Source organism: Oncorhynchus gorbuscha, linkage group LG12, assembly GCF_021184085.1.
Source record: "Oncorhynchus gorbuscha isolate QuinsamMale2020 ecotype Even-year linkage group LG12, OgorEven_v1.0, whole genome shotgun sequence".
Taxonomy (NCBI): Eukaryota; Metazoa; Chordata; class Actinopteri; order Salmoniformes; family Salmonidae; genus Oncorhynchus; species Oncorhynchus gorbuscha.
This window is the reverse complement of record NC_060184.1, coordinates 58,584,178-58,597,180: the sequence shown is the minus strand read 5'-3', so window position 1 is coordinate 58,597,180 and position 13,003 is coordinate 58,584,178. Positions and strand designations below refer to the sequence as shown.

General features: G+C 41.2%; 1 protein-coding gene across 5 annotated transcripts in view; it reads right to left on the bottom strand.

The window, feature by feature from the left end:
- cpne3 (copine III) overlaps positions 1-13,003 on the bottom strand; it is a 35,403-nt gene that overhangs the window by 21,744 nt on the left and 656 nt on the right. For 3 of the 5 annotated variants that reach the window (XR_006830760.1, XM_046292434.1, XM_046292436.1), the window contains exons 1-7: positions 12,529-12,662; positions 10,361-10,501; positions 9,873-10,052; positions 5,914-5,988; positions 5,756-5,827; positions 5,478-5,558; positions 4,294-4,383 (exon numbers count right to left, since the gene is read on the bottom strand). Coding sequence is in view for 4 of the 5 variants with exons in the window: in XM_046292434.1 (XP_046148390.1) it covers positions 4,294-4,383; positions 5,478-5,558; positions 5,756-5,827; positions 5,914-5,988; positions 9,873-10,052; positions 10,361-10,492 (630 nt within the window). In the remaining variant the exon portion in view is untranslated. Of the gene's footprint in view, positions 1-4,293; positions 4,384-5,477; positions 5,559-5,755; positions 5,828-5,913; positions 5,989-9,872; positions 10,053-10,360; positions 10,502-12,528; positions 12,663-13,003 lie in introns of those variants that run through there. The other 2 variants (XM_046292437.1, XM_046292435.1) reach the window with 2 other exon arrangements.

Here is a 13,003-nt window from a genome sequence, read left to right as displayed (position 1 = left end):
ACCATACAAGCTCTACAAGAACGCCCCGGATGTTCTACGCTTTCTTTGGAGGCTCATGAGGATAGTGTGGCAGAAGGAAATAATACCAAAGGCATGGCGAAGGGCTGGTGGTGTGCTAATCCCGAAAGAGAAGGATGCGACAGACATCAGTCAATTCCGACCAATCTCGAAGGGAAGATCTTTTTCAGTATAATAGCACAAGAGGCTGTCCACTTATCTGGAAAGGAACAAGTACATTGATACATCTGTACAGAAAGCAGGCATTCCTGGTTTCCCTGGTTGCCTGGAACATACTAGTATGATTTGGCACCAGATCTAAACAGCTAAGAAGGACATCATGTCATCTTTTCGACCTGGCCAATGCCTTTGGCTCAGTTTCCCATGAACTCCTCTGGGTACAGAACCCATCACTACACTGGTAAAGGGCAAGACCTGCAATTGTGTTTCACAACACCTGACTTCACAACAACATGGCAGCGCTTGGAAGTAGGCATAATGGCAGGCTGTACAATTTCTCCTCTGGCCTTCACTATGGCCATGGAAGTCATCATCAGGGCATCGAGATGGGTGGTCGGCGGTGAGAGAATAAGGAATGTCTCCCACCTATCCGAGCATACATGGATGACATGACTCCACTGACCACCACTGCAGCATGCACCAGGCGGTTACTTGCAAAACTGCAGGATAACATCAAGTGGGCCCGGATGAAAATCAAGCCAAGCAAATCTCGAAGCATCTCCATAGTCAAGGGACAGCTTATAGAGGTGAGGTTCTGCATTGGAGATGACCCGATACCAACGGTGTCTGAGCAACCCATCAAGAGCCTGGGTAGATGGTACAACGAAAGCCTCCGGGATAAAGATCAAGTGCAGCAAGTAAGGCAGGACATCGCCGACGGTCTTGAGAACATCAACAAGACCCTACTGCCTGGGAGGCTCCTGGTCACAGTTTGGACTTCTCCCCGTTTTGGCCACCACCGTCTATGAGGTCCCAATAACAACAGTGGAGAAGATGGAGCAAACCATTACCTCATAAGTGAAGAAATGGCTGGGTGTCCCACGATGCCTGAGGTCTATGGCAAAGGGGTCCTTGAACTACCTTACAAGTCTAACGGAAGAGACAAGTGCTCTAAAGTAAGACTTCAGATGACATTGAAGGACTCCAAAGACCAGACCATTGCAAGGCTGCACCTCCCCTACAAACTGGACGGAAATGGACATCATCCAAGGCTGTGCAGCAAGCAACATCAGCCCTGAGACACCAAGACATTGTGGAGAATATCCAGCATGGAAGAGGAGGCTTTGGCCTGGCAGCAAGCAAACCAACGTTCCATAAGGCAACAACATCTGGTGGTCGAGGAGGTGCGCAGACAGGAGGAGACTGCAAGAAGTGCAAAGGCTGTCTCTCTTGCTAAACAAGGGCAATCGGTTGGAAGGCCTGGAGAGGAGAAAGATCAACTGGAGTAAGCTTTGGCAAATGGAGCAACATCAGCTTCATCATAAGAGCTGTTTATGATGTGCTTCCATCACCAAAAAAATCTACATCAATGGTAGACCTGCCCCCTCTGCCCAGCTCCAGCAACTCTCAGGCATATAATGACAGGTTGCAAGACCAGCCTCTCACAAGGCCGCTACACCTGGAGGCACAATCAGGTCCTCAAGAGCCTGGCTGCAGCACTTGAGACCAAGAGGAGTGCAACCATTCATTACCTCCGAAAAACAAGCAATCCCGACCAAAACAACAACATTCATCCGGGAGGGACAGAAAAGGCCCAAGTATCCTCCTACAAAGCCAGAAACTGGACACCTAGCCATGGCCCGGGACTGGAAGATGCTTGGATATTGGCCAGCAACTAATTATTCCACCTGAGATTGCTTCTACCAACCTTAGGCCAGACATGGTACTCTGGTCCCCTTCACGAAATACATCATAGAGCTCACAGTCCCGTGGGAAAACTCTGTTGAAGAGGGAGCGTAAGAAAGCTTACACAGAGTTGGCAGCAGACGCAACTCAGCGTGGATGGAATGCAAAAGTCTGGCCAGTTGAAGTGGGATGCAGAGGATTCGTGGCTTCTTCCACCATCAGGTTGCTGAAAGAACTTGGAATCCATGGACAGGCTCTGCGGCAGACCGTCAGAGCAGTTTCTCAAGCAGCTGAAAGAGGCAGCCAGCCAGTAGATCTGGATCAAACGGAAGTACCCTTGCTGGGCTATAACTTCATGACCCCCCACCCGAGAACCCAATTCAGATCCCTCCAACTTGAGGAGGGCATATGAGGTATGCGGTCAGCTGTAGGGCTGGCTCAGGGAAGAGGACGCCCCTGCCTTGCATAGTCACGTGGGACATCGCAATTGGGCATGGGACACAAGCTAAGGCTTGATCACCCTTTAGCTGGCCACCTTTGATGAGGGTGTTTAGTGATTAAAGGCCGAAACACCCACTGATTCGAAAGCACACTACTGAGGATGTGTCCCAAAATTGACATCTTAACCCAGTCTAAGAAATAAACCTCCCATGCCACTGTCAACATCACGCAAATCTTGAGTGCATTCCATCTATTGGCACAATGGACAGTTTTTAACATCTCGTCCCTTGTTTTATGATTCTAAGAGCTTTGCACACATGGATTGTACAATATCTGCCCATTATTCAAGCTCTGTCAAGTTGATTGTTGACCATTGCTAGACAGCCATGATCAGGTCTTGCCATAGATTTAAGCAAATTTAAGTCAAAACTGCCTGTGTTTAGCTGTATTCCTTTTCTTACCATCCCCAAAAAAACATCTTAGTCATTCCACGGAGGGCCGAGTGTCTGCAGGTTTTCGCTCCTCCCTTGTCCTTGATTGATGAATTTAGATCACTAACTCCCTTCACCTGGTTGTCTAGGTCTTAATTGAAAGGAAAACCGAAAAACCAGCAGACACTAGGACCTCTATGGAATGAGTTTGACACCCCTGCCATAGCTAGTCTTTGCCGATGATAGGTATACCCATAACATAATGCAGCCACCACCATGCTTGAAAATGTGAAGAGTAGTACTCGTGATGTATTGGATTTGCCCCAAACATAACACTTTCTATTCTAGACAAAAAGTTAATTTCTTTACGCCCATTCGCCCATACGCCCATGTTTCTTTACGCCCATCCCCCCCATTCTGTACAGGCTTCTTTTTCTCTCTGTCATGTAGGTTAGTATTGTGAAGTAACTAAAATGTTGATCCATCCTCAGTTTCCTCATATCACAACCATTAAACTGTTTTAAATTGCCATTGTCGCCAATGCATCATGGTGAAATACCTGAGCAGTTTCCTTCCTCTCTGGCAACTGAGTTAGGAAGGACTCCTGTATCTTTGTAGTGACTGGGTGTATTGATACACCATCCAAAGTGTAATTAACTTAATTAAGAGATATTCATTCAGCATCTGCTTTTTTGCTGTTGTTGACATCTACCAAATCGGTGCCTGCCCTTCTAAGCGAGGCATTGATAAACATCCCTGGTCTTTGTGGTTGAATCTGTGCTTGAAATTCACAACTCGATTGAGGAACCTCACAAGTATCTGTATGTGTGGGGTACAGAGATAGGGTAGTCATTAAAAAATCATGTTAACCACTATTACTCAACTTATTATGCAATTTGCTTGGCACATTTTTACTCCTGAACTTATTTAGGCTTGCAATAACAAATGGGTTGAATTCTTATTGACTCAAGACATTTTAGCTACACATTTTTTTAAATTAATTTCAAAACATTTCTACAAACAAAATCCACTCTGATATTATGGGGTATTGTGTGTAGATCAGTGACACAACATTTAAACATTTAATCAATTTTAAATTCTCCAATCTCAAAACATTATAGAAAAAGGTTCCGTGGCATTATCCTTGCAAGGGGAAGAGGCACAAAGTAGATGCCAATAATTGACACCTATCTTTCTGATGCAAAAAACAACAACTTGTTAAACAGAATCTTTCTCTGAGCAACTGTATTCGTATAAAATAATAATTTCCCCCCTTTTCTTGCATATAATATAGCTCAGTATTTGTATTATTTATACAATCTTTTTTGCTTATCTTTTTATCAAATGGTGCCAATAATTGTGGAGGTGAACGTATCTTAAGGTTATTACCTGTGTTATTATCATGCAAACCACACACAATTCCAGAAAAGGTGTTACACCAAAACATTCCCCAAATCAAATACAAAAGATATGGAATAGTTCAGTGTCTGTGCGGTAAGAGTTGCTGATGTATAAGGTAGGTTAGTACTGGTACAGGTGTGGTTGTGGGTCTACATACCTTTATATGTTTGTCCATGTCTCCTCCACACAGGGACTGCAGGGGGATCCTGAAGGGTTTCCATGTTGGGTTCAGGTTGTTCTTCACCACCTTATTTATGCAGGGCACAGGGACAAATATGGTAACTGTTATCTGTATTGCATTACCACTAACCACAATCTGTATCACAACACCAGTGTCTGGACACAGTACAAGAGCAGACACTGATTAGCTACATAGCATTTGGTTCAATCACATTAGAGGCATCTGGACAAAGAATATGAGGAGAGTAATGGGTTTCTAGACAAAAGGAGGAAACCATGCAAATGTTATACTGTTTTCAGTGTCAGTCAGTGAACACAGTGCACAATACTGATTGATGGGCATTTGAAATTATTTCACGATTTGAATAATAACGAAGTAAATAAAAGAAATGCGCTACTCTCGACCAATCAGAATGATGCAAAATGCCACAACAGCGCGCAGTTGTTTTCAGGGTGCTAGCTCGGGAGCTTTTGGGCTAAGGGTAGCCTCGGCTAACAGCAAAGGTGAAAGAAGTCAGATGTTCACTATCAAATAACTGATTGTTTAAAAAATGATATCTGGTGAGTATTTTGCATTGATCCGTTGGCGCGCATGTAGGTGAATCCCTGAAGTGGGGAAAATAGCAAAACGTTGTAGGCTACATTTACAATGCCCAACTGTAAACAACGTACTGTCAAAGCCACATGTCTGAAGCAGCAGTGGCTCAATGCGGTGTACATAAACACGACATTCTTACGTTTGTTGTTTTATTAAATTAAGCATTTCAAATGTCATATTTCTTGTGTGCAACAATGTCACAGGGACAATTTCATTTAGACAACGCTTTTTCATTGTTAAAATAGGCCTCTTTTTCATTGTTGACAAATTTGAACTCACAAGGGTCCTGATGTCTGTTAGGATATCCGGATATTCGATTAACCGTGCCATCTCTAGTGTGCAACAGGATATTACGTAGTCTATGGTTATTGCCGTCACATTTCACAAAGACAAAACCGCCTTTAACATTCACAATATACAAAAGAAGACCAGGAGTACAGTATGTGCTGCATAACTGAATGGAAGTCGTATGTAGTTGTAAAACCAGTTAATAAGTCTCCTTTGAAATGGGCAGTATGAGAGTCTGTGTTGTACTCCATAGAAATGTCTATGGTGTATTGTACCTCCGTTCTGTGAGCCAGCTGCCATCCCGTCTCTGTCTGCTTGTAGAACTCCAGGTAAGGATCAGACTTCCCAAAGAAATCCTGGAAACAGCCTTATATGTCAAAACATTGTAAGTCATAAAATGTCACACAACAGACACAAGCAAATCAGCTAACTATTGTGATGTTTTATTTCCCTCAATTATTGGCTTTACAGAGCAGCAAGTATCACTTCAAAAGATTCGTCACTCATGGGATGACCCGTGCTTGGTGCACATTCTTCAATATTGTATCAATACCTTGTTGTCCAGTTTTCTTGCTTCAGCCTCAAAATTCACCACCCTGTTGTCTTTTATTTCTTCAGCAATTATCTACAAAGAAAATAAAACAGTAAATAAAAAAATAAAAAGACAACGACAAACATGATAAACAACAAACATCTCTGTAAATGACTCACTGTAATGGTTCCTCTTCCTGCAGGCCTGTTGTTCTTCAACACCAGTGGTCTAGTATGCTTTCTACTAGACACCACCTGGAAAAGACAATTTGAAGCGTAAGAAACACTTGTAATGTAAATGACCACTTAAGCAATAATGCCCGAGGGGGTGTGGTACATTGGCCATATACCACGGCTAAGGGCTGTTCTTATGTGCGACTCTAAGCGGAGTGCCTGGATACAGCCCTTAGCAATGCTATATTGGCAATATACCACAAACCCCTGAAGTGTCTTACCTCTATTATAAACTGGTACCCGGTTTATAAAATCTATTACAAACCAGGTAGTTTGAATTCTGGATGCTGATTGGTTGAAACAGCATTCAGCTGTGTGTATATAAGACAATGTACCAGATTTATGATGAAGAAATACTTGTTTACAGTTCTATTTATGTTGGGTTTGTGGCCAATGTACCATGGCTGAAGGCTGTATCCAGGCGCTCTGCCTTGCATCGTGTACTGTGACTATCATAAGTATTCACCCTCCTTCAAATTTCATTGTTACAAAGTGGGATTAATCACTAAAATGTAACTAAATATAATCAAACATTATATCTACGCAATCCATAAAAGTAATTATTTATCACGAGGGCCATAAACTATAACTATTAATGCTGCATACTCAAAAGGTCAAAATATCACCTTCCTGGTAAAACTAGTTATAAATTGCTAAGGTGTAATCACTTTTGAGGAGAAGCTCAAGTACATATTCATATTTTATAATTTTTACTATTTTATGATTATTTCCCATTCAACAATAACTATGAATAAGGCTTGAAATTGCATATGCTTTCTAAATATAGCATAATCAAATTATAAAATGACTAACTAAGATTTCACCTTCCTTATAACTGTAAAATACATTTTTGTATGTTTAGCATTAGAGAAAGCATTTGCATATTTTCTAAAGCTATCTCCTGATCAAAACGTATTGCTGTGAATGCCTCACAAAACTCTATCTTAGCTTCCTGAACTCGCTAGGAACTCACCTTTCATCTCGTGTCAACATTGTCCGTCTACGACAAACAGAAAGTGTTTGTTCAAAATCAATTAATTATTTTCGATCTCTGAATGGCCTACCGTGGTGAAACCACTATCTCTTGCTGCGCTACGATGTAACGATTGCAGGCATGTCAGTGGCTGTGATGTAGGGTTCAGACAGTTTATGTACAGTCAGAAGAGCGAATTAAATGGTAGGAGGGACATCCCAGTTTCAAGCGGTTTCAGATTTCACATCCTACATCACACATGCTCAGACAAAAATACTAGTTTGTCTGCGGGAACCAGGGCTCAAAGCAAGCCATTTTGATCTACGGTGTCTATAGATCGATTTATAAGCGGAAATTTCAGTCGGAACCGGTACCAGAACCACGCAGGTTCCTGTTACATCTAAGAGGTTTTAAAATGCGACTGAATGACCGAATCTCATCTCATATGTATATACTGCACTCAATACCATCTACTGTATCTTGCCTATGCCGCTCTGTACCATCACTCATTCATATATCTTTATGTACATATTCTTTATCCCCTTACACTTGTGTCTATAAGGTAGTAGTTTTGGAATTGTTAGCTAGATTACTTGTTGGTTATTACTGCATTGTGGGAACTAGAAGCACAAGCATTTCGCTACACTCGCACTAACATCTGCTAACCATGTGTATGTGACAAATACAATTTGATTTGATTTGAAAATGATTTGTCAGCGATCAACACAAAAAACATAACTTTTTTTTTGAAGATTAATGAAAAATAACACACTACCATATCTTAATAAAAATAAGCATTCACCCATGAGTCAATACATATTAGAAACATGTTGGGTAAGTCTCTTAAGAGCTTTGCACACCTGGATTGTGCAATATTTGTCCAATATCTGTCAAGGTGTTGGGGATCTTTTCAAGCAGATTTAAGTCCAAACTAACAAGGCCCCTCACAAACATTCACCGTCTTCTTGGTAAGCAACTCCAATGTAGATTTGGCATTGTGTTGTAGTTTATTGACCGACTGAAAGGTGAATTCCTCTCCCAGTGTCTGGTGTAAAGCAGACTGAAGCAGGTATTCGTCTAGGATTTTGCCTGTGTTTAGCTCCATCCAGATTCTTTTTAGGCCATGGCTGCGGATCTGACTTTTTCGGGTTGGGGGATCTTTAGTCAGCTGACTAAAAGATCCAGAGCTTCCCGAAGATTCTGCAGATGTTTATTCTCTACTTTATGCGCAGAGAACAGGCTACTCAGGCGAATGGTGGTTGTTTTATTAATAAAGTTAAATCAAGCTGAATCAATGTCTGCAAAATCTCACATAATGATCACAGTATTCTACAGAACAGAACCAAATATAATAGCATAGTATAACATTACTGTAAGACACAAACACCACCGCATTCAATTGGGAATGAGTTTTACCCATAGTAAATCAGCCATTTGATCTCAAATCAGTTTCATGGGGATATGCACTTTGATCTTGAGTTAAAGTGTTGTCGTAGTAGCCTACAGTGTTGTTTTGAATGATGTACAGTGAGCTAATTTTAGTGCAGATGGTGTTAAACTGTAGCATTAGCATAGCCTACCTGTGCATTTTGCCTAGTGGCACGCGATGTTGAGAAGAATGTGGTGGTGTTTTCATCTTATAGTAACGTTATACTACTACGCTATTATATTCGGTTCTGTTATGTAGAATACGGTGATCATTACGTGATCATGCAGACATTGATACAGCTTTATCTCATGTTGATCTAACCTCACCTGTAGCCAGTTATCTGCACGTAAAGTAGAGAATATACAGGATACAAGTTTTGAAATATGTTTTACTCTGAAAAAATAGGGGGGGGTGAATACCACACCACCTCAGGCCTTATTGCCTACATTGACACCGGTGCTCTTGAGACAGACAAAGTCCATACAGACTGTTTGTTCAGCCGCCTGAACAAACAGTTAAAAGAAACCTTTAGTGTCAAGTCACAGATTGCACAGCCACTGCACGTCTACATAGGGGTTTGTATGCACTGTGCATGATGCTAACTCTCTACGTGAGTGACAGTGGGATGCTGACCGGATTCACCAAAACAGACGACTGCAACGTCTTTCAATATTTATACAATGGGTCGGTCTAATCCTGGACGCTGATTGGTTAAAACCGCAATCCAGCCGGTGTCTATTCCACAAGTTACCACCGGCTAAAGCTATGATGTTGAAATGCCTATTTACCCTGTTCCATCTCACTGCGCAATTCACTGTCTCATTAGCCCAGCCAGACAATTGATTAACTTGATTTCCACTGTAAAAAGCATCTAGACATTATCTGCCATTTCTTTTAGACTAGCAATTGATTTTCAATAGTGGAGATTTATATAAAACGACGAGACAGACAGGCAGCTTCTCAGCCAGTCAAAATCATGAAGCAGCATCATTTCTACAGACTTACAAATAAATGTCTGTAGAAAACAGCTTAAACAAATGCAAATACTTTGCTGTTATTCTAGCTGCACTGTTTTACGTGACTAAGTTAGCCGTAGTTGGCTAGCTAGCAAGCAAGGGATATTGCCAGCCAGTATGGCAATATAACATCTAGAACGAACAACTGGGTGGTTCCATAGATGCAGAACTAAAAAAGACTTAATGACTGGGTCACGTCTCGGGCAACCGAACCGATAGAACAAACGACCAGCCAGCTTGGGTAGCAACCCTAGATTTGTGTCAGGACTATATCTCGTGGAAGAATGAAATAGTATGAATAAATTCATCAAAATAAAGTTTAACTAAAATATATCAATCAATATTTGAATATGTTGGTAACCTGTTATATGAAAAGTGATGCCCTCGAAGTCGGTGTTTGGCCTAACAACATCCGTGCCAATATATCCTCCAAAACACCGGCTTCTCGGGCTTTATTAAGTGAGGAGGGGAAAGAAAAAGACCTCACCTGACCCAAGGTACACTCCAGCTCTCCCAGGAAATCATCATCACTTAGGTCAACAGTTTTATTGTCGATGTCGTAAATTACAAACTTCAGCTTTTGCACTATTTCAAAGTAGTAATCGACGATGAACTTCTTGGCAAACTTTGGCGCAAGGCAATTCTGTACCTTCTCTGTGCGGCCCACCTACGAACACAAAAAATTCAGCCAGTTAGTAATCAAAACATACACATTCTCACACCCTCATGAAACTAATCAACAACATCAAGTTATACTGAATTGGACCAACATTTCAGATTCTTCCTGGAAATAGTTAATGCTCGCTTTAGCCATTCTACAACGCTGAGATGCTTTTCTAAACAGTCAAGTGGAATACTGATTCAAGCGAATTAATTATGCATGATGATGGCTTTGGGGAGAATTTGTTTTTTTGCCTAGTTAACATTTTAACAATGTCACAGTGTTTCTTGGGCAAACAAGAATCTGTGACTGACCTCGTACCACTGTGACCCAGTAGTGTTCATGAGAAGAACACACAGTGGGTCAGACTTGGAGCCAATGTCCTTGTCCAGAAGATTCTCACAGGAGACAGTCAGCTCCACCTTTGTCACACACTGTGTCGCCATTGGACCTGCCTGTAACAGAGGAGAGACAGATAATGTCCCTAAGCAAAATTAAACAATCTGTGAGCTACTGTACATACAAGCATCCAAAGATGTGTTTTTTCTAACTAGGTTTGGTGTAAGTTTGCTTTTATTACAGATACTTTACCAACATTAACTGTGAGGCAAGGCAATAAACCTGAGTAGCAAGGGTGTGAACAGCTAAGCTAAATGTCTAACGTCACTATTGTTCTGACTGTTGACGCACTACAGTAGGAAACATTAGCTATTATTATTTTATTTTTAAAAATTACAAATATTATATAAATACAGCTGAGTTAAAGCTGCAATATGTAACTTTTTGAGCCAAATGTGAGTTATAGATCTGTCTATCTCATTGAAAGCAAGTTGAAGAAGAGGTAGAGCTGTTCTGTGTCTGCTATTTCTATGCTTCCCATTCTTAAGTTTCGTTTGTCTTTTACTTTCGTACACCAGATTCAAACAGCTGAAGATAAAATATTTTTGGTCATTGAAAATATATTTCACAGCAGTTTAGATGGTACATTTACATTTAAGTCATTTAGCAGACGCTCTTATCCAGAGCGACTTACAATGATTCTCTACACTATGCATTGCTTGTTTTGTCACAAACTGAAATTAGGCAAACTGTTTTAGCAACCTGGAAATAGTGGAGCGATTTCCCCACAAAATGGCTTCATTAGACAGAAATACCCCCTCAGACTATCCCGCAGGTGAAGAAGCTGGATATGGAGGTCCTAGGTTGGCGTGGTCTGCAGGTGTGAGGCCAGTTGGATATACTGCCAAATTCTCTAAAATAATGTTGGAGGCAACTTATGGTAGAGAAATTAACATTCAATTCTCTGGCAACAGCGCCGGTGGACATTCCTGCAGTCAGCTTGCCAATTGCACACTCCCTCAAAACTTGAGATATCTGTGGCATTGTGTTGTGTGACAAAACTGCACATTTTAGAGTGGCCTTTTATTGTCCCCAGCACAAGGTGCACCTGTTTTATTTTATTTCACTAGGCAAGTCAGTTAAGGACAAATTTAGATTTACAATGATGGCCTACCCCGGACAATGCTGGGCTAATTGTGCGCCGCTCCATGGCACTTCGAATCATGGCCGGCTGTGATGCAGCCTGGATTCGAGCCAGGGACTGCAGTGCCTTAGACCGCTGTGCCACTAGGGAGTCAAATAATGATCATGCCATTTAATCAGGTTCTTGATATACCACCTGTCTGGTGGATCGATTATTTGCAAAGGAGAAATGCTCACGAACAGGGATGTAAACAAATTTCTGCACAACATTTGAGATTTAAAAAAATGTTGTGCGTATGGAACATTTCGGGGATATTTTATTTCAGCTCGTGAAATCAACACTTTACATGTTGCGTTTATATTTTTGTTCAGTGTAGAAAGAAAATCGTTTATCGTCCCTGAGCTCTGACTTCTCCCACATGCTGACCTCTGGCATCACAGACTTAAAAAATGACCTCAATTACAGCATTTTCTTTCAGGAGTCAAAATATAACAGAACATAATTTATGAAAATAAATACTAATGATTTTTGAACCCTAATTTTACAAGCATGATAGCTGTACCTTTAGTTTATGAATTACCATTAGCTAATTAGCGTTTCTCAACGCATTCGAAGCACATCCAACTAGTATTTACGACTTAACTAATAGTAATTATCACCTTCCCACTTGGTTTTGAACGTAGCACAAATGAATCATACTGTAGATGGGGCGTGGGAGCAGAGTTAGGCTACTTGTTAGCTAGCTAATTTATTAACATAACTAGCTATATATCAGTATTAGCTATGACATAATAACGAAAACAGTTGTGGCGGTCTTTCTATCCTGGTTTTGGTTTGACATGTAACGTTAACTGACAGCTGGCTAGCTTGCTGTTTCTCTAGCAAGCTAACGTTAGCGGTTTCTATTAGCTCCTGAAACACAACGCGTTAAACAATTTTACATCAATAGCTAAACATAAACAAGCCATGCACGGTATTACTTATTAACTATATTCTTACCTAAATTAGTTTACTTTACAATACTCTGAGTCCCTGAAGTAATCTGTGTGCTACTCGGATCAAGAGCTGTTCCACAACTGTTCAGTGTCGAATGGACCCTCCGGCCCAAACCCCGCCTTGGGTGTGTCCCAGATACATACTTTGCGTAGTGTCGAGACCAAAATGGAGAGGGACCACTGAATGTTTCCAATTAGAATCCTTGTTTTTTTTGTCGCAAAGCCTTTACGGTTGGTAGAGCATGGCGCTTGTAACGCCAGGGTAGTGGGTTCGATTCCCGGGACCACCCATACGTAGAATGTATGCACACACGACTGTAAGTCGCTTTGGATAAAAGCGTCTGCTAAATGGCATATATTATTATTATTATATATTCTGTTGATTTCCGTTCTGACTACGGAACCTATGAAGTAGCTTATTGTTTCTAGTCGACACCATAACCAGAGGACGTATTTTGCCAGGATACATTTAAGATAGC